The following is a 20,774-nucleotide window of genomic DNA, read 5'->3' on the forward strand; positions in this document are numbered from 1 at the left end:
ACATTTGTGTTTTCCATAAGTTTCAAATGTTGAGATTGTACTACCTTAGATTCGCATCAATTCAAATTAAGAGAGAGAGTAAGGATGACAACACCAGGGAAAAAATTTCAAAGCTTTAACTTCTCACTATTCTATCATCACCTTGAAGTCAATTTTCACCTTTTTCACTGGCTGAATCTGTTATCTTACATTTTGCTTTGGGGCTCATGTGTTCTTGCAATATAGCAGTACTGGATTATGAGAATACTGACAAGCATGTTTGCTAAAAAGAAAAAAAAAAGTCACAATGCTTATATTCTTGTGGTTGGGGATCAGATTCTGTACCAATTCTGTAACATTTTGGGGAAACATAAAAGTAAAAACATGAACAGAGGGACAGCGCAACTATATATGTTGACTAATTCAGATACAAAACAATATAATCAGTAGAGAAGGGGGAGAGTTGTTTCTGCAAGTAGTTTCATCTGACCTGTTTTATCTACAGTCATCTCAGAATAGCCAGCTTAACTGCTGAGAGATGGCAGATCAGACAGCCCCCTGGGAATTATAGGAGCTTCAGAGAAAATATTGTTGCACAGAAAGTACATTTTACAGGCATGCATTCTCTTTTTGCCTTTTGCCAAGTTTTTTTTTAAAAAACAACAACAACAACACACACACCAAACAAATCCACTCGGAGCCATGCATGTAGAAGGCCAAGTTTAACCACCTTAATTACACAGCATCCTATCATATGCCCTAGAGTGGCACACTATACTTAACCTCTGACTTCTTTCCGAACCAATCAATTGGAGGGTGAACTGGAAACGCATGTCCAGATTTGTCATAGGCGGGTAAAAGCTTGAGAAGCTTTCCCCATCAAATTCTAATGCTAATCAATACAGCGAGCCTGGGGTGTGTGGGGAAAGGGAACTTTATCTAGAACAGTTACCCTCCTTCCACATCAAGCCAATTTTTCTATGTGGTTGAACCTTCAATCAGTAAATACAGCAATTAAATGCAAGTTACATCCACAACAAAATGTTGCAGTGTGGAATACTGTTGTTCGATATGCCAGCCTTCCCATTTTTATTTTTATTTTGCTGTTTTAATTGGGTTTTATAAACAAGAATGATGTTATAGAAATAATTATACGATTTTTTTTCATGTCATTTGTATATCACAAAAATAGCACAATAAATGTGGAAAAATATCCACAACATATGTTTCATTATCAGTGGTCAATGGTATGAGTTCTTGGTTTATGATTTGGTTTAAACGATTAGGAGGAGGAGGAGGAGGAGGAAGAAAGAAAGAAAGAAAGGAAGAAAGAAAGGGGAAGAGGTGAAGGACGGAGTGGCAGGTGGGGTGGTGGTGGTTATGCTTCGATTATTCTACTTAGCGTGTGTGAAGGGTTGTGTCAGTGTTACTTGTATGGGTTCTCTTACTATTCACTTGTTGTATTTCCTTGGTGGTGAAAGAGGTGGGGTGTGGCTTAGGGTGTGGTTGGTTGTCTTTGGCTGGCTGTAGTGAGAATTGTTTTTGTGAGTGAGCAGGGTGTGAGTGTGTATTTTTGAATCAGGTTAGCCAGATTGATTCGTATGCTGTCGGGGGATTCTTGTTGTTGTCTTGTTGGGCTGTATATATGATAAAGGGGAACCAAATTGGGGTGAAGGCATCTTCTTCTATTTGTCCCTGTGTCAGTTTTGTTGGTTAGTTTTTCTAATAAGGCTGTTTCCCATGCTATTTCATACCATTGGTCCATGCTTACTCCTGACATGTCTCTCCAGTGTCTGGCTATGAAGCTTCCCTTTTTCTAGTGCAGGGGTCAGCAAACTTTTTCAGCAGGGGGCCAGTCCACTGTCCCTCAGACCTTGTGGGGGGCCGGACTATATTTTGGGGGGGAAATGAATGAATATCTATGCCCCACAAATAACACAGAGATGCATTTTAAATAAAAGGGCACATTCTACCCATGTAAAAGCACGCTGATTCCCGGACCGTCCGCAGGCCAGATTTAGAAGGCGATTGGGCCAGATCCAGCCCCTGGGCCTTAGTTTGCCAACCCATGTTCTAGCTAGTGGGTGCCCTTCCATTCCCTGTCCCCACTCCTTGTTTTCCAGCCTTGCACAAGCTACAATTCCTGCTGCAGCCTTCTATAGAAAGCCATTTCCAAACACTCTTCAAAGGCTGCCAAACCAAGGGCACATTATATTACCCCTTCCAAATCAAGAGCTTGCAGGGCAGCAGCTGGAGGAGCAAAAGGGTTTTCTTGTGTGTGTGTGTTTCTTGTGGCTGATTAGCTGCTCTCCCTGTGCAAAGGTCAGAGGGGGCAGGGTTTCTGTTGAGTCAGGTGATTAGCTGTGGGAGGAGCTTATCAGAGCTTGCAGGGCAGCGGCGCACGCAGTTTGATCCATCTTTTAGATTTAGGCGAGCTAGTCTCAAACGTTTGTTGGGGGAGACCTAGGTTTTTTTTGGGGGGGTGTTATTTGTCCTGTCTTCACGCTTTTTAAGATGGAGGACCACTGTAGCCACCCCCAACGACACATTTTCAAGATGGAGGGTGAGGGAACTGCTGCAGTCGCCTGTGGTTCCTGCGCAATGTTTGCCATCTTGCCAAAGGTTGCAGGCAGCTTTACCTGCAGCAGTTGTATGTTGATTGCCCTCTTAGAAGACAAAGTCCAGCAACTGGAGGAACGTGTAGCTACGCTCCAAAGAATTAGAGAGCTGGAGCTCTTCTTGGAAGCAACAGAGAACACCATCCCCACCAAGGAGGAGACAGGGGACACCCCTGAGAAGGAGGCTAGTTCACCAACAAAGGTGCCAGATATATGGAGAAACGTGCCTCAAAGAAGTAGGAGGCCCAGGGTTCGCTCTGATTGTTTAGAAATATACAATCGCTTTGAAGTCCTCTCCCCTAGCATGGAAGACGAAGAACAGACTCCATTTGAGGATCTCTCCCTCATTACAGTCGATCAGGTATATGAAGATGATCAGCAAAGTCAGTCCTCAGGGAATGTGCAAGCGACCTTGGAACGGACAGCTCACGGAAGAACCCCGACCAAACCTAAGAGGAGGCGTGTAGTGGTGATAGGGGATTCCCTACTGAGGGGAACAGAAGCAGTGATCTTGAAGATGGACTTCTGTCAAGCGATGGGCTGCACCTCACAATGGTTGGGAGGAATGTTTTTGCCAAAAATCTCAGAAACCTCATCAGGAGGGCTTTAAACTGACTAATGTGGGGGAGGGAGACAGTGCTCCTGAAGGTAGGAGTCTATCAATTGATGAAGATGATCATCCAAATGTCATAGACCAAATGGAGCAAACAGCACGCAGACCTAGTGGTGGGAGGAAAAAATCCTTAAATAAGAGACACGGGGGAATGATTAATGGACTTCAATGTCTGTACACTAATGCGCAAAGCATGGGAAATAAACAAGATGAGCTTGAGCTCTTGGTACAGCAAACTAAATATGACATAATAGGCATCACTGAAACCTGGTGGGATAAGTCCCACGATTGGAATGTAATAATGGAGGGATACAATCTATTTCAGAGAAACAGACCAGACAAAAAAGGAGGAGGAGTGGCGTTATATGTCAGGGATGTGTATACCTGTGAAGAGATCCAAGATTTAGAACCTCAAAGCCAAAGTGAGAGCATTTGGGTCAAAATTAAGGGAGAGAAGAATAACAGAGACCTCACTGTGGGAGTTTACTATAGATCCCCAAGCCAAACGGAGGACATAGATGATGCCTTCCTGGAACAGATGGCCAAGCATGCAAAAGGAAGGGAGATAGTAGTAATGGGGGACTTCAATTACCCGGATATTTGTTGGATGTCAAACTCAGCCAAGAGCATAAGGTCAAACAGATTCCTCACTGGCCTTGCAGACAACTTCATTGTCCAGAAAGTGGGAGAAGCAACAAGAGGAACAGCCATTTTAGATCTGGTCCTAACCAATGTTGATGATCTGGTTAGTGGGGTAGAAGTGGAAGGATCATTAGGCGCGAGTGATCATGCTCTTCTGAAGTTTACTATACAGCGGAAAGGAGCAGCCAAGCATACTAGGACTCAATTTCTTGACTTTAAGAAAGCCGACTTCATAAAACTTAGGGAAGTGCTAGGTGAGATCCCATGGACAGTAATACTAAAAGGAAAGGGAGTTCATGTTGGCTGGGAGTTTGTTAAGAGGGAGATAGTAAAAGCACAACTTCAGGCAATACCAATGAGACGGAAACATGGAAGTTTGCAGGGCAGCAGCTGAAGGAGGAGCAAAAGGGTTTTCGTGTGTGTGTGTTTCTTGTGGCTGATTAGCTGCTCTCCCTGTGCAAAGGTCAGAGGGGGCAGGGTTTCTGTTGAGTCAGGTGATTAGCTGTGGGAGGAGCTTATCAGAGCTTGCAGGGCTAAAGAAGCCCTAAAGAAACTAAAGAAGCCAGGGTGGCTATCTAAAGAACTTTTAACTGAGTTAAGATTAAAAAAGGATGTGTACAAAAAATGGAAAAGGGGGGAAACCACCAAAGAGGAATTCAAACAAATAGCCAGCACATGTAGACACAAAGTCAGAAAAGCTAAAGCACAGAATGAACTCAGGCTTGCTAGAGAGGTTAAAAGCAACAAAAAAGGCTTTTATGGGTATGTCCGTAGCAAAAGGAAGAACAAAGAAACAGTGGGGTCACTCAGAGGAGAAGATGGTGAAATGCAAACAGGGGACACAGAAAGGGCTGAACTCCTCAATGCCTTCTTTGCCTCAGTCTTCTCCGATAAAGAAAACAATGCCCGACCTGAAGAATTTGGAGCAAATGATTCAGCAGAGGAAACACAGCCCAGAGTAACTAAGGAGATAGTACAAGAATACTTGGCTAGTTTAGATGTATTCAAGTCTCCAGGGCCAAATGAACTGCATCCAAGAGTATTAAAAGAACTGGCAGATGTGATCTCAGAACCACTGGCAGTCATCTTTGAGAATTCCTGGAGAACAGGCGAAGTCCCGGCAGACTGGAGGAGGGCAAATGTTGTCCCTATTTTCAAAAAGGGGAAAAGAGAGGACCCAAATAATTACCGCCCAGTCAGTCTGACATCAATACCAGGGAAGATTCTGGAGCAGATCATTAAGCAAACAGTCTGTGAGCACCTAGAAAGGAATGCTGTGATCACCAATAGTCAGCATGGATTTCTGAAAAATAAGTCATGTCAGACTAACCTGATCTCGTTTTTTGACAGAATTACAAGCCTGGTAGATGAAGGGAACACAGTGGATGTAGCCTACCTTGATTTCAGCAAGGCATTTGACAAGGTGCCCCATGATATTCTTGCAAGGAAGCTGGTAAAATGCGGTCTTTTTTTTTTTATAAAAATTTTTATTTGGTTTTCTGCTTTTATATAAACAAGACACACACAAAGAAAAGACACAAGACAAAAACATGTATAAAATCAGCAAATCCCCATTTCATAACCTTGTTCCCTGACTTCCCCCCACCCCCCCTCGTGCATCCCAGTTCCCAAGATTATATCAGCAAGTTGGTGTTTCTCCTCTTAACCATCTTATTCATCTTATTATCTCTTTTATAATAAAAATTGATTTTCCTAAGTTGGACTTAAGCTCTCTTCCATCGATTTTCATTTTGTCTTAATTAAGAGTCATATTAACCAAACCTAAAAGTCTTAAGAGTTTTTAAGAATCTCCTCTTCCCTCCCTCCCATCCCCGGTTTTTGTCCCTTCCCAATAGAAATCCAAATTCGAGATTCTCAGCCTGGGTTCATCACGTCCGAGGCTTTCAAGTCTCTTTCAGTCCCTCTCCGCCTGTCTTGTTGGTAGTCCTTTATGTCAGTCGTCGAGTCTGGAAAAAGTTCTTTCACCATCAAAGTGTATTCTCTTCCCACAAGGAGATTTGAAAGTAACTGCTGAAAAATTTCCACAAAGCCTATATCTTCAGAATCAAAGTCCAAACGGAGGCCCCAATCATATTTCTTTATTTTAAGTTCCTGTATTCCATATTGTCCCGGGACCTCCTCCTTCTTCTTCTGTGTCTTTCGCAGACTTGTGGTAGATATGTTCCCAGCATCTCCTTGCTTGTGTTCCACAGATGTCAGCTTTTGGTCGTTACTTCCCAAGGTTACTTCTTCTTTTTCTTGTTGTTTAGTCTCTTTCACCTCTGTAGATATTGTTTCCCATTCAGCTGTGGATTCTTTCTCATTCAGGTCCTCAATACAGAGAGCAGAGTTGCCTGTTCCCAAGGTCATAGTCACAAGTTGTTTATTCATGGCCAAGCTCTGCTCTTGTAAGATTCCCACCAATTGAAACATCCTTTCGATTTCCACTAGTAACTTTCCTTCCACAGCCATTGTATCCATTGTAGTTTCACAGAATTCCCCCTAGGGGGAATCTGGTTACTTATTAGTCTTTAGTCCTTTAACTAATTATTATTACTTTGTTTCCAACAATTTTAGCTCAATTGTAACTCGTCTTAGTCCAGAGGGATCTTAGATAGCGATTTTTCCACTTTAAACCGCCCGTTTGACAGCTTTGACAGCTGTCAAACTCCGCAGCTCTTACACAGGCACAAAGGCAGGACGTTCCCGAGCCCGGGGGGGGGGTTGTTTAAAACAAAAAGAGGGTCTCCAAAACTCCACTCTCCAGCACAAAATTTCCTTTAGCTAAATCTTGAAAGTTAGTGTCCTTTTTAACTCACCCCACCAAGGGTAGGCTCTCCAGCTTAGCTCTTATGTCGTTGCTTAGATCGTCTGCAGGGGGGGGGTGTGGACTTCCTTTTAGCACACCCCCCGGTCGTCTCCAATTGAGGGTAAATTTTTTAAAGTCCCAATCCGTCTTACTCACGGGTGATTCTTTCAGTCCAAATTTTCAAGGAAGGAAGTCAGCGCTCTCTGGTCATGGCTCGCGGCTTCGCTCCACCGAGGTAGCGATCGACTCTCAGTGCCACGCCACCCCCGTATCCTCTCCGCAGCCTTTAAAAAGGCTCTTCGTGAATCAGGGGGGGCGCTTAAGGCACCCGCCGAGTCTTCAGTCCGCAGGCATCCGCGCCTGCGGTTTTTAAGGGTCCCCGCGTCGCCGGCGCGGCAAAGACCCGTCCTCGGTAGAGCCGATTCCCTCCGCAGCTCGGAGGGAATCCGCCATTTCCAGATCGCGTCAACCCGGAAGTCCCGGTAAAATGCGGTCTTGACTATGCTACCACTCAGTGGATTTGTAACTGGCTGACTGACTGAACCCAAAGGGTGCTCATCAATGGTTCCTCTTCATCCTGGAGAAGAGTAACTAGTGGGGTGCCACAGGGTTCTGTCTTAGGCCCGGTCTTATTCAACATCTTTATCAACGACTTGGATGATGGACTCAAGGGCATCCTGATCAAATTTGCAGATGACACCAAACTGGAAGGGGTGGCTAACACCCCAGAGGACAGGATCACACTTCAAAACGACCTTGACAGATTAGAGAACTGGGCCAAAACAAACAAGATAAACTTTAACAGGGAGAAATGTAAAGTATTGCACTTGGGCAAAAAAAAATGAGAGGCACAAATACAAGATGGGGGACACCTGGCTTGAGAGCAGTACATGTGAAAAGGATCTAGGAGTCTTGGTTGACCACAAACTTGACATGAGCCAACAGTGTGATGCGGCAGCTAAAAAAACCAATGCAATTCTGGGCTGCATCAAAAGGAGTATAGCATCTAGATCAAGGGAAGTAATAGTGCCACTGTATTCTGCTCTGGTCAGACCTCACCTGGAGTACTGGGTCCAGTTCTGGGCACCACAGTTCAAGAAGGACACTGACAAACTGGAACGTGTCCAGAGGAGGGCAACCAAAATAGTCAAAGGCCTGGAAACGATGCCTTATGAGGAACGGCTAAGGGAGCTGGGCATGTTTAGCCTGGAGAAGAGGAGGTTAATGATATGATAGCCATGTTCAAATATATAAAAGGATGTCATATAGAGGAGGGAGAAAGGTTGTTTTCTGCTGCTCCAGAGCAGCAGACACGGAGCAATGGATCCAAACTACAAGAAAGAAGATTCCACCTAAACCTTAGGAAGAACTTCCTGACAGTAAGAGCTGTTCGACAGTGGAATTTGCTGCCAAGGAGTGTGGTGGAGTCTCCTGCTTTGGAGGTCTTTAAGCAGAGGCTTGACAACCATATGTCAGGAGTGCTCTGATGGTGTTTCCTGCTTGGCAGGGGGTTGGACTTGATGGCCCTTGTGGTCTATTCCAACTCTATGATTCTATGATTCTAAGACCCACCTAGATATGGATTAAGGCAGGGGTGAGAGAATCTGTGGCTTTCCAAGTGTTGTTGGGACTCCCAGCTCCTGTCAGGTCCTGCCAGGGATGATGCAAGTTGGAAACCAGCAAGGCCAGGAGGGCCACAAATTAGCCGCTCTTGAGATAAGGAGATGAGGCCCTGATAATCAAGGAAAGGATGTAGGCACACGCCAGGCAATGCTGGGTCCTCTTGGTTGCAAACAGCACCTCCTGAGATTCCTAGAACAAATTCCAGCAGGAGAAGAGGAAATGACACATTGAGCCCTGAGAGCTCCCTACCAGGACCTGTTTCCTAAGTATGTATGCCAAGGACTGCAGCATTAGTGAAAGTCATAAGACCAAGCAAATTACAGGGAATTTCAGACTTGAGTGTTTTGGCTTGCAAAGTACAAGTTCCTCAACTTTCTTAAATGCAAAGCGTCATTCTCTCTGTATGATAAGTACACCACCGTCACCACTTTCATTGTAACCTCAAGCAGAGATAGGTATACATGACAGCGAAGGTAAAGTGGCAATGGCAGTCACTTAAGGAGTTTAACATTGCCAAAGCCAAGCACAACATTTTCAGCACATATTGCTGCTGGAAAGAATGGTCCCAGGAGGAAGATCTCCAGCAACCATGTATCAGTCATACACTTATTAGCACATCACCAACCACAGGTGAGAATGTGCCTTGACAGAACCGGGCATGTAGAACTCCTCAAAAAATAAAAAAGTGTTTTTCTAGCAAAGGTGAAAACATGAGAGAGAAGGTTTGCACCCCCCGGTATGACACTGTTGTAGTAGGGGGGAAACAAAACAAATAAACATGAGAGCGAAGCGATGAACATAAAACATGTAGCTGGATTCTGGATGAGAAGAATAGAAAGGAGTACAGCCAGTGCTGCTGAACCCGGTCTATGCTTTTTATTATTATTTATTATATTGGTATACTGACTTACAGGACGCAGGTGGCGCTGTGGTCTAAACCACAGAGCCTAGGGCTTGCCGATCAAAAGGTCAGGGGTTTGAATCCCTGCGACGGACTGAGCTCCCATTGCTCGGTCCCTGCTCCTGCCAACCTAGCAGTTCAAAGGCATGTCAAAGTGCAAGTAGATAAATAGGTACCGCTCCAGCGGGAAGGTAAACGGTGTTTCCGTGCACTGCTCTGGTTCGCCAGAAGCGGCTTAGTCAGGCTGGCCACATGACCCAGAAGTTGTACGCCGGCTCCCTCGACCAATAAAGCGAGATGAGCGCCGCAGCCCCAGAGTCGTCTGCAACTGGATCTAACAGTCAGGGGTCCCTTTACCTTTACTGACTTATACCTGTAGAACTCAGGGTGGTTCTCAACTAGGGTGCTGGTGTAAGGAGCCAGAAGCAGGCCTCAGGCTTACATACTATATTGACGCCCCTCTTCTGTGGTCATTTCCCCACCCCATGTTAAACATGGTTAAAACCAGGGCACTAATCTTAGCTACGGTTAATGCTAGCCTGGGTTTGCTATTAGCCAATGTTTTGAAACCAGTTTCAAATACTGTAGTATTAACCATATTTAAGTTTGGTGTCAACTGCCTTGATTGTTTTGAAGCCATCAAATCCTGCTTTAGACAAAATCAATACATTTTGATCTGGATTATCTCAGTTAGGAACAAGATGATTCCTCATATCAGCAAAATATCATATTCCTCAAATATCATATTCCTCATATCAGCAAAAATAATCCGAGATAGAAATGAAATACAAAGGGAGTAAAATAACACAGAAAAGTTGGCAAATGTGAGGCAAATTGTAGAGGGATCTAAGAGCTGCTAATAAAATATTTTGGAGATTCAAGAGTAAAGAAATAGCCAATGACCAATTGTGAGGTCTGCTATATCCAGCCCTTCTCCTGCGATATATTACTTCCATAAAAGGCAAACCCAGTAGGAGTTTGTCAATCCCTTAGATTTAGGCTAATCATCGCAATTTTTAACAGGCCAATTTGAGAGTAAAGCTAGAGGCAACTTTTTTTGTGAATGTAATTAATGTGTCATTTTTTTAAAAAAAAGTAAATAGAAGCTGGAGTGAGGTACAGTAGGCAAGACCTCTGCATGAGGAGAGTTTAACTTCCACCCAAACCCAAACCCCATGTTCAAGATTAAAATTACCTTCCTGAAACTATTTACATAGGAACAAATGGTTCAATTGGTTTACATAGCAAAGCCATTAAGTTATGAAACTATAGGAAAGGTTAAGATTATGGTGTTATGCAAATTAAAGATTATCTACACCAGTTGCTAATGGTTGAGAAAATGCAAAGAAACAATACAAAAAACAGTCCTACCCTGAAAACTTGTTACAGGATCACTTATAAATGCCATAAACAAACAAACAAAAAACCTACAGCCAAAAGACAGGCAAACTGGCCCTATTGAAATACAACTTCCTATGTTCCCAGGTGTGTTTGCCTACATGCTATATTTGTACAAACTATAACTAGCAGTAGTGGTATCATAGAAGCAAGAATCGTAAGCAAAGGCCACTGCTAAAGTGCAAATTAAATGTGCCCATGAATCTTAAGAAACAATTTGAAAAAAACAACAAAGAGGATCAAGCTAGTCCTGAAGTATAGTGTCAAGTTCACTGTTCCCTTTTAGCACCAACACAATCTAGTACACTTGAGAACTGGTATAGCGTAGCTGGGCTATACAAATCAGGAAGTCTCTGGTTCAAATCTTACCTTTGCCATGAACTCCCTAGGTAAGCCACTTTCTCTAGCCTCAGTTCCACTATCTGCATTACAAAAGATAATACTACTAAGAGTACCCTATTATGTATTATATTTATTTTAATGCTACACTACAATTACATTCCCAAGGTGGTTTTGAAAAAGATTAAGTCAGTTAAAATATAAATACCAGGGTGTGTGAGAGAGGCCAAAACCCATAAAATAGTGAAAACAGGATTAAAATAGATAGCAGTATAAAATAGATAGCAGGATTAGATACTAAAATAGTATCTAAAAAGTCATCAGAAGGAGAACAAGGTAGAACAAGGTAGGAGACAGAAAAAACTTTCTGGGGAGCGTAATCCACAACCAATATACCACTACCAAGAAGGCCCTTACCAGTAAAGCATGTTGAATTTTTCAACTTTCAAATTCCAAAAAATGAGGAGGGCTTACAAGTTGTATCATGACTTGGGAATTCAAAATGTGTGTAAAACTGCATAGAAATCATTTAAAATTCTTACAGTTATATAATATATTAATATTAATATTTAACATTACCTTACATTTTCAGAAGGTAAAACTAAAGTTCTTTGGTTTTCCAAAAGCAGTTTATGTGCTTCTTCACCAAATGTAGATTTACCAAGCTAAATACTGTTTGGTCACAAAAAAATAATAATAGCAGATTTCAATTTCCCCCCCCCAAAAAAACCCATATTTTTAAGAGCCTTCGCTGAAGAAGTTTGCAAAAATTAAGTTTTGCCCCCTGAAATGACACGCCCCACTACCAGGCTATTCTGTAGAGGTAATGTTGATTGTTCTTCATTCATCTAAATTTAAAGTGGAACAACCTTCTGAGGCATTCATCATAGAACTGTAGGGTTGGAAGGTACCCCGGGGGGCCATCTAGTCCAACCCCCCCTGCAGTGCAGGAATCTCAACAATCATCTTCTAAGTCGGACAACTACGCCCATTTCATTAACGAAGGGAACTAAGAGCACGTGAGGGCTGGGAGCCCTTGAGTCGGCGGTAAACCCGTGAACAAGGGTTCACACGTGAACCAAGGAGCAAGTTCACGGGTCTGGACTGGCAGCTCCTCAGCCTAACCCCCTTGCACTCTCATGTCCCGGGCACGTCAAGAGGAGGGGGTAGCAACCGCCCCTACCTGCTGCACCAGGGGCAGACTCCATGTACCAGCTTCCCTGCTTTAGGGGCGGGGAGGGAAGCACCTCAGTAGCTACAGAAGTCGCGGCGGCTGCAACAACATGGTCATAGTCCTTCAACCTTGGGGTTTTTTTTTAAGCCACACACTCTCTCGGCGCATGCGCCGGCTGCGGAATTCGAAGCTCCAGCGCGCGACCCATCGGCCTAACGGCACTACGACGCACGCGTCGAAAAGAGGGAGGGCGAGAGCAGGAAGCGGAAGAGAAGGAGAACGAACGGCGTGGGAGGGCGCCTGCGCATGGAAGGCTAGCGAAGGAAAAGGCGGGGTTCTACCTATTGGGGCGGGGCGAATGCCGGCTTCTTAATGGGAGGAGCTTCGGAGGATAAAGTGATAGTGACGTCACCGTGACAAGATTCTCGCCTGGAGAGCCCCTTAAAACCAGTTGGGAAGGTGGCTGTTGGGATTGTTCCCTGTGAGGCAAGGAAGGAAAAACAAACGCCCACACTTTTAATACACACACAAGTCTTTTAATAAATGCTTCCATTAATAGAAGGGAGAACAACTAATAATCAAGGAGATAGACCAATGTGAACGTTGAAGCAGGCATTATCACCAAACCTATCAGCTCAACAATTACTAAATATTGACATGCTTTCATAACGTAACAGTTTTCACAGACCCGAATATAATATTATAGTTTGGGGGTCAGCCTGGTTGGGTTTTGCTGCTCCCTTAGATTCTTAACAGCCATGTGGTTGTGTTCACAATATCTGAGGATAGCCTCAATTATTTAGGGGGTTATTCAGAAGAACATGCCCCACTCTTGTATTATGACTTCATGTTTTAAGGTGCAGTGCTGTGGCTTTGGCCCCATGAGATTTCTTTTATCCAGCAGTTTTGCTCTCGGATTGGGGTGGGGTAGGGCGGGTTTACCCCTGCATTGTTCACAAAAACTAGTTAGGTCATTGTGACCCCTATGTAAAGAGTCCTTTCATTTTCACTTCTCTATTAAGGTACAGGAGTGAAAGAGTGTTAAGGCTGCAATCCTAAAAATATATGGTAAAAGGTAAAGGACCCCTGGATGGTTATGTCCATTCAAAGGCGAATATGGGGTACGGCGCTCATTTCGCTTTTCAAGCCGAGGTAGCAGGCGTTTGTCCACAGACAGCTTTCCGGGTTATGTGGCCAGCATGACTAAACCGCTTCTGGTGCATGGAGGATTGTGACAAATGCCAGAGCGCACAGAAATGCCGTTTACCTTCTCACCACGGTGGTACCTATTCATCTACTTGCACTGGTGTGCTTTCAAACTGCTAGGTTGGCAGAAACTGGGACAGAGCAATGGGAGCAAACCCTGTCACGAAGATTCAAACTGCTGACCTTGCGATTGGCAAGCGGTCCAGGAGGTTTGGACCACAGTGCCACCCGTGTTCCTTAAAAATATATATACAGTACTTAGTAGGGAGCAAACTCTACTGAACAGAAGGTAACTGTGCATAGGATTGCACTGTGTGAATTGTAGTACTGTAGTTTGTTAAATTGTGAAAAGATGGCCGAAGAGAGATCTTTCCCAAATTAGGTCTTCATTGGGCCAGAATGCGTTTCCTATCACATGCACAAAGGTGCACACTCACATGTACAAAAAAAAAAAGTTTTAGGAGCCACCTGAGATGTCTGAAAAGTGCAGTGCAATGACAAAGAATATATTTTCTATTGCACAAAATGTGGCTGATCATAAATAGCTCCTGCTTGCAGTCATTTCTCTGTTTGTCTACCATTCATATTGTCATTTGATTAGTTAATCATCCATTTTCTAAAGTGTGAATGTGTTTTTACACTTCAAGCAAGACAGTGTTAACTATGAAACTATAGATAGCAATGGAGATTAATTATCTATTTCAGAAGTCTCCACACCTTTTGCTTCTGAGATAAAGGAGAACTTGTAATCTGTTCAAAGGTTCAGTTATCAAAATAATAACAATAATAAAATAAATTCAAACCACTCTGGACAGTTTGTTGAACTGTATTTAAGGGTCGTCGTCCCCAGGCTGTTTTTATGAAACACATTCTGTCCTAATGACGTGTGAAGAGACTTTAAATACGCAGCAAAACTGAACTGTTTAATGGCATTAAAAGGCTGAGAGTCTTTGGGGAAGTAATAGCATTTTTTTGATATTTTGATCACCATTTTATCATTATTTTCCCAACCACTCTTTGCTAGCCCCGCTCACCCATGTGGGCTTATGTGGAGGCAACTGGCTTTGACAGCATGCTCTAAACAGTGTGGGAAAACTGGGCCTACTCGCCGTGCAAATCCCCCACAATGCCTCTGTGATGGGCTATGAGGGCTCACTGCTTCCTGTGCTGGCACACTTGGCCCCTTGACTCCTGTCTGCATCAACCAGGCAATAACTCCTGAGAACACCACATGTGGACATTGCCTGGAGACCCCCCCTGTGAGGGAAGAAGTGTTGGGCCTTCTCCACTGGCTTGCCTGGTGGCTGGGAAGGAACCCAGCTGCAGTGCCTTAGGCTGAAGGGAAGGGAGACAAAGATGGTACAGTATATAAAATGCCCCAAGGAGCTGAAAGAAGCCTAGTGGAGAAAGGATGGGTGCTGCCTAAATAAGGAGTCTCCACAGAGATTTGAGAAAAGCTCTCCTTGTTTCCCTGTGGGGTGTGTGTGTGGTCTTCAGGCTATTTCACAAGTCCCATTGAATGTGGTTAGAGTGGGGTGTCAACAGACTTTGCTGCTCCCCGTGGTTGTCTAGGAGGAGCTGTGGGTTCAATCCTGCCAGGGACATGGATGGAGTCAGAGGATCTCTTTGAGGGAAAGCCTTCCTTGAGGCAGCTCTGGGAGGAACTGGCTGTTCCCGGTGTTAGGGACTTATTCCTGAGGAGTCTGGACTGAGAAAATGGAGACTCGGATGCTCTGAAGGACGCACAACATTTTGTAGAAGATGTCTGACTTGGGGCTGGGAAGAATTTGGGCCAGGGCTGAAAACGGAAAATATGAAGCAACATTTGTGGAAGAAAGCCTAATATGCAGCGGAGCTGAGGTGAGTCTGTGCCTATTGAAATATAGAGCATGCCCTCTTTGATGTGTCCTTTCTATAGGGGCAGTGCTTTCTTCTAAAAAAAAAATTAAATGTTTAGGGGTACTCTCATTTTCCTACTCATATTGAAATACAGTAGTACCTTGGGTTAAGTACTAAATTCAATTTGGAGGCCTGTTCTTAACCTGAAACTGTTCTTAACCTGAAGCACTACTTTAGCTAATGGGGCCTCCCGCTGCTACCGCGCCGCCGGAACACGATTTCTGTTCTCATCCTGAAGCAAAGTTCTTAACCCGAGGTACTATTTCTGGGTTAGCGGAGTCTGTAACCTGAAGCATATGTAACCTGAAGCATATGTAACCCGAGGTACCACTGTACTGCCTCTCAATGAGGCCAAACATAGATTCCCAAAATGTATAGGGGTATGCGTAAAAGGTAAAGGTAAAGGTACCCCTGCCCGAACGGGCCAGTCTTGACAGACTCTGGGGTTTGTGCGCCCATCTCACATCTATTGGCCGGGGGCCAGCGCTGTCCGGAGACACTTCCGGGTCACGTGGCCAGCGTGACAAAGCTGCATCTGGCGAGCCAGCGCAGCACACGGAACGCCGTTTACCTTCCCGCTGGTAAGCGGTACCTATTTATCTACTTGCACCCGGGGGTGCTTTCGAACTGCTAGGTTGGCAGGCGCTGGGACCGAGCAGCGGGAGCGCACCCCGCCGCGGGGATTCGAACCGCCGACCTTTCGATCGGCAAGCCCTAGGCGCTGAGGCTTTAGCCCACAGCGCCACCCGCGTCCCTAGGGGTATGCGTACCCCCAGAAAAAAGCACTGCATAGGGGTGTAGCACAGCCCCAGAGAGAACGTGCCAAGGGCCTTGTGGGAGATTAAAATGGTGACTAGACCCAACCAGTTGGTTATTTTTGGAGACATGAGGCAGAAAAATAAGGATGGGGAGGGCTAAAGCAGGCATCAGCAACGAAGAGGGTGCAGTTGCTTAATAATGTGGGACAGGGATGGGGAGCCTGCCTTCAGATGCTGTCAGACCCACAACTCCCAAACAGCCCTGTCAATGTGCAGGGATTATGTAAGTGCTCCAGCCACAGGTTCCCCGTCCCCGGTGCTGGGCTTAAGTTGTTTATGTACACCTGAATGAGTGCCTCTGTTCCCATCGTTCAGTCCAGACACTAAGGTCCAGCTCTGACAGCCTTCTAGCAGTTCCTTCATTGCGAGAAGCAAAGTTTCTTTTCTTTTCTTTTTAAAGTTTTGATATTTATCAAGGTTATGCATTTCATTAGTTTTACAATCAATTTAACATTTCAAAGTTTGACTTTCTCCACTTTCTGTGGCTCCTTACATTTATTTTTTAATATCTTCTGCATATCCAAATTCATTTAATTTGCTCATTTAATAATCTACTTTAAATATATACTTATGAAACTGCAGGTTATTACAATAATCCTGCCAGTGTTTTTATCTGTTTGCAATTTGTCTGTAAATATTTAATAAACCATTTCCATTCTTTTATAAAAAGTTTGTTATCTTGATTTCTTAAGTTTCGCCATTTCTGCATATTCCATAAGTTTTTGTATCCATTCTTCCTTTGCTGGAACTTCTGCTTCTTTATACTTTTGGGCAAGTAGCATTATTGCTGCTGTAGTAGCATACATAAATAAATTTCTATACAATTTAGGTAGCTCTGTCTGTCCCTATAATTATCAGAAGCAAAGTTTCAAGGAACCAGGCAGAGGGCCTTTTCAGTAGTGGTGCCTGTCCTGTGGAATGCCCTCCCATCAGATAGCAAAAGTTAAACAATTATACAACTTTTCATAGACATCTGAAGGCAGCCCTGTTTCAGGAAGTTTTTAATGTTTGATGTTTTGTTTTGTCCCTTTATAATTTATTGGAAGCTGGTCTGAGGGGCTGGGGTAACCCAGTCAGATGGGTGGGATATAAGATATTGTGGCTGTTGTTATTCAGGTTTAGCAAATGCGTCTGTACACATACTATCTGTTTTTAGCATTGTATCATGATAAGTATTTCATGGCAAGGTGGAACCTTTAGTTGAAATTAATTACCAAGAGCCAGGACCAACTTCAATGGTTCAATATGGGACACCATTTACTCAGAATTACAGGATTTACTGATTATGGGCTTCTTCCAATAGTGAATGATTTTGGAGCATACACAATAAAAGTGTATTATCAAAACTGGCTGTTCATGCAAATTTTTTAACACATTTGTGGGCAGTAGTTCCTGAGAATCTAACACCCTGTTTGGGATTCTAAGGCTTAGAGGCTGCATCAGCCAGGAAGAAAGTAAATAACTTAATTTGAAAAAAAAGCCATTCAACTTTGATTTAGGGGGAAAATATCACTTCCATGTCTGCTGAACTTTAATTCTCATACTGTGTTTTCTTTAACAAGAAAATGTAACCCAAGCAATGAGAGTTGTTTTCTTACTGGTATGGTGGCAAGTGTTTGTGAGTTTATAATATGCTCTGAACCAAGGATTGTGAATCTTCAGCTCGTGAGCCACATTTGACTCACCAGCTCCTCCCCTTCTGGTCTGTGAGGCAATTTTTTTTTTTTAAAAAAAAAAACATGTTCACATGACATATGTGAGATCAGGGTGGGGCAAAAAAGGAATAATCATAACTTAAAGTGAGTTAATGAGCAGGGTAAGTATGCCTTGTTCCAGAAGCACCAAGCTCTATTTGGGCAGTGGTTTCAATGGAAATTGCTTGATTATATTCCTAAGCATGTGAGAAGCAGCCGGCTGTCAGGTGCTTGTGAAGCTCTGTACCAGGGGAATATTTGGTACTCCAGATGTTGTTGAATTACAGCTCCCATCATCCCCAGTAAGCATGGCCAATGACCAGGGATGGTGGGAATTGTAGTTCAGCAACAACTGTTGTGCCAAAGGTTCCCCACACTTGCTCTGGCCAATGGGCTTTGACAGGTGGGTGGGACAAGCCATCTCTCAATCATCTGATGTCATAATAATGTCAGGTGGGCTATTGTGCCAACTTGTCAAAGTTGGCCTATGGAGTGAGAATCTGACTTACTGGTTGCCCACCTTTTTGTAAACTAAAGATTCCAATTACTATCTTCAGTTGTTGCAGTTTCTTGTTTTTAATGGCATACTGCAATAAGAAAACTGAACTTTCAGCATATGGCACCGTGAAGACCATATGCAGCCTGTTGACGCTTAGGAGAACCCTTTAATTTTTGTCAAATTCATAAGAACCCTTAGTCCATGAGATGTAACTTTGAAAGCTGTTTCACACAACCACCATGTTACAACCTTGCTATTTTCACATCATCAGAAAAAAAGAATGTGAGAATCAGGTCTTATCAGGTGATTCCTCTGTCACCCTCAGTGATGGCCTATCTTCCATCATGATTCCCTGAGTCAATAAAACTCTTTCTCCTTAAATTACTGCCCAAACCTGAGTTTCAGACCCCATTATAAAAAAGAGACGTGCAATGAACAATCCTGCTAATCCTGTTTTATTGCAAGGGAAATGCCCCTTCAGGAAACACCTCACATAGTCATTTCATTTCTAAGTATGGTTGATCTCTCTCTGCTGACTCAGATTCACAAAGATGGAAAGTCTTTGGTATTTCATAGTCTGATAGTTGCTTCCACGCATAACAGAAAATACCTAAACAGAAGGTTGATTTTATTAGGATGGCATTGTTGTTGTAGTTGATGGGCCTGGTCTCTCCCAGATTCTTCTTCATCTTCAAACAATAGTTGGTAGTGAGGCTGGTTTAGAAAAAATTTGGTAGGTTACAGGATTCCTTGGCAGTTTGAAGGCCATGTTCGATCTTCTTTAGGCAGGCAGAAGATTGTAATTTCTCTCAGGCTGGTGTCCGTACTTTCCCTTTCTCTTTTCTGTTCTTAGCCTTAATAAGCCAGCCATAGAGAAGGGAAAGGATACTTTTTCTAACGAGTCTTGCTGAAGGCAATTCGCCTGGTGTATTTTCTTGGCATGACTTGCCTCAAGGCAGTTTGCACATCTGAGGAAATTATGGAGGGGCGTCGCTCCTTTCTCCTTAGGCGTTCAGCTTCCCCGGACACTTTCCTGTAGATGCCATCTACATAGGAGTGCAACATGCCCCAAGCATCTCTGGTCATTCGGAACTTGTTAGACCGGATCCTCCTTGGCAACTTGGAGGCAGTTCTAATTCTTGGTTTCTGCCTTCTGTATCTTTTTACAGACCTTATAGTTCTCTTTCGGACTGTGTGCCTTCTCCTGGCCTTCCCCCTGTACCGTGGTCGTGGTCGTGGCCGTGGTCTCCTACGCATTAGTCTCCGTGAAGCCATTTTGTTTCATACACCGAGACTGCAAGACTGCTTGTCTGCCTGTCTAACTGCCTGCCTGCAAATGCCTGAACCTTCATTGGAGGTAAACTCTTATATAAGGCTGGTTATTCAAATGAGCAGACACTTCTGTGCCCAGTGATTGGCTGACTGGAACAAAGACCGTGTGAACTACCTCATAATACCTGATTGTGACCCATGCTGAAATGAAAGAGATCATGGTTTAGTTTTACCAAAGGACTGTGTCTGGGACTTGCCTCATGTTGTTGTATACTCCAGTTCCCTGATCCATTCTTTGTGATAACAGTAGTATCCCATGACATCAAAGTTAGACAAAATTCAGTTCTTCAGAAAACCAACATTGAAAAACATTGTCTGAACTAGGTTTCCAATTCCAGTTTGGAGGCAAACTATGGTTTGTAGCAACTTTCCCCAAATGGCTGCTTTCTATATGGCTTGGACTAAAACTTCTATCAGCCCCAGTTAGCACAACTGGGCTAGCTGGAGCTGATGGGAGTTGTAGTCAAAAACAATCTGGATGGCACTGGGTTAGGGAAGGCTGCTTTATAGCAACTGTGGTTTGCCTAATAGAGATGCCACATCAGACTATAGTTTATCAGATACCAGCACAAACTGCAGTTATCACAGATTAAGAAGTAAGGAAGAAAAAGTTAGAACATGGGTGAAGGAAGTGAGTTCACAAGCTTAAGATTGCCAAGCTATATTTTATGCTGATCATTATTTTAATAGTAGTCTACCATAGTCTAGACTCTGGAAGGGAAAGTATTGCCTCAGATGCTAACATCAGTATTACAGCACAGGCTGATTTAAATGATTTGTGGGCCATATTCTTCTCTTGTTTCTTTTTCTGTTGCCATGACATCTTACCTCAGTGTGGCTCTTGCATCACATTCTTTTCTAGTTACCTAAACACTGTCCTTGCTTAACCTTTTCATAAACCACGATAACAGGCAAAAGGCCATGTTTGTGAATCTTTTCTTTGATCAGGTCATAAACATTTATTAAAAAATAAGATGCCAGAGTGGTTTATAGTGCATTCAAACAATAAAACAGTGATGGTTGCATTCAGGGTATATGGATACTGAGGTCTATGGATACTTGTGGAGAACATTTTAGCTATTTGGGCGTCTATAACAAAATTAAGAGAGGCCCATAGCTGTCAACCATCCCTTATTTGGCGGGAAACTCCCTTATCCCAGCGCCGTGTCCCTTAAATTTGGTGATGTCCCTTAAATTTCCTGAGTTTCATGCTCGCCTGGCTCGGGAGGG

General features: G+C 43.6%; 2 protein-coding genes across 4 annotated transcripts in view; one reads left to right on the forward strand and one right to left on the reverse strand.

The window, feature by feature from the left end:
• CMC1 (C-X9-C motif containing 1) overlaps nt 1–12,332 on the reverse strand; it is a 48,536-nt gene extending 36,204 nt beyond the window's left edge. Inside the window, exon 1 of the mRNA XM_081165044.1 lies at nt 12,106–12,332. Within this exon, the coding sequence (XP_081021170.1) occupies nt 12,106–12,130 (25 nt within the window). The 5' untranslated portion in view covers nt 12,131–12,332. The remainder of the gene's footprint in view (nt 1–12,105) is intronic.
• Nucleotides 12,333–14,413: 2,081 nt separating this feature from the next.
• Nucleotides 14,414–20,774, forward strand: part of EOMES (eomesodermin) — a 154,833-nt gene continuing 148,472 nt past the window's right edge. For 2 of the 3 annotated variants that reach the window (XM_081164592.1, XM_081164590.1), the window contains exon 1: nt 18,630–19,569. The gene's annotated coding sequence lies outside the window, so the exon portion shown is untranslated. Of the gene's footprint in view, nt 15,163–18,629; nt 19,570–20,774 lie in introns of those variants that run through there. The other variant, XM_081164591.1, reaches the window with a different exon arrangement.

Source organism: Podarcis bocagei, assembly GCF_964188305.1.
Source record: "Podarcis bocagei genome assembly, chromosome: 12".
NCBI classification, from domain to species: Eukaryota; Metazoa; Chordata; class Lepidosauria; order Squamata; family Lacertidae; genus Podarcis; species Podarcis bocagei.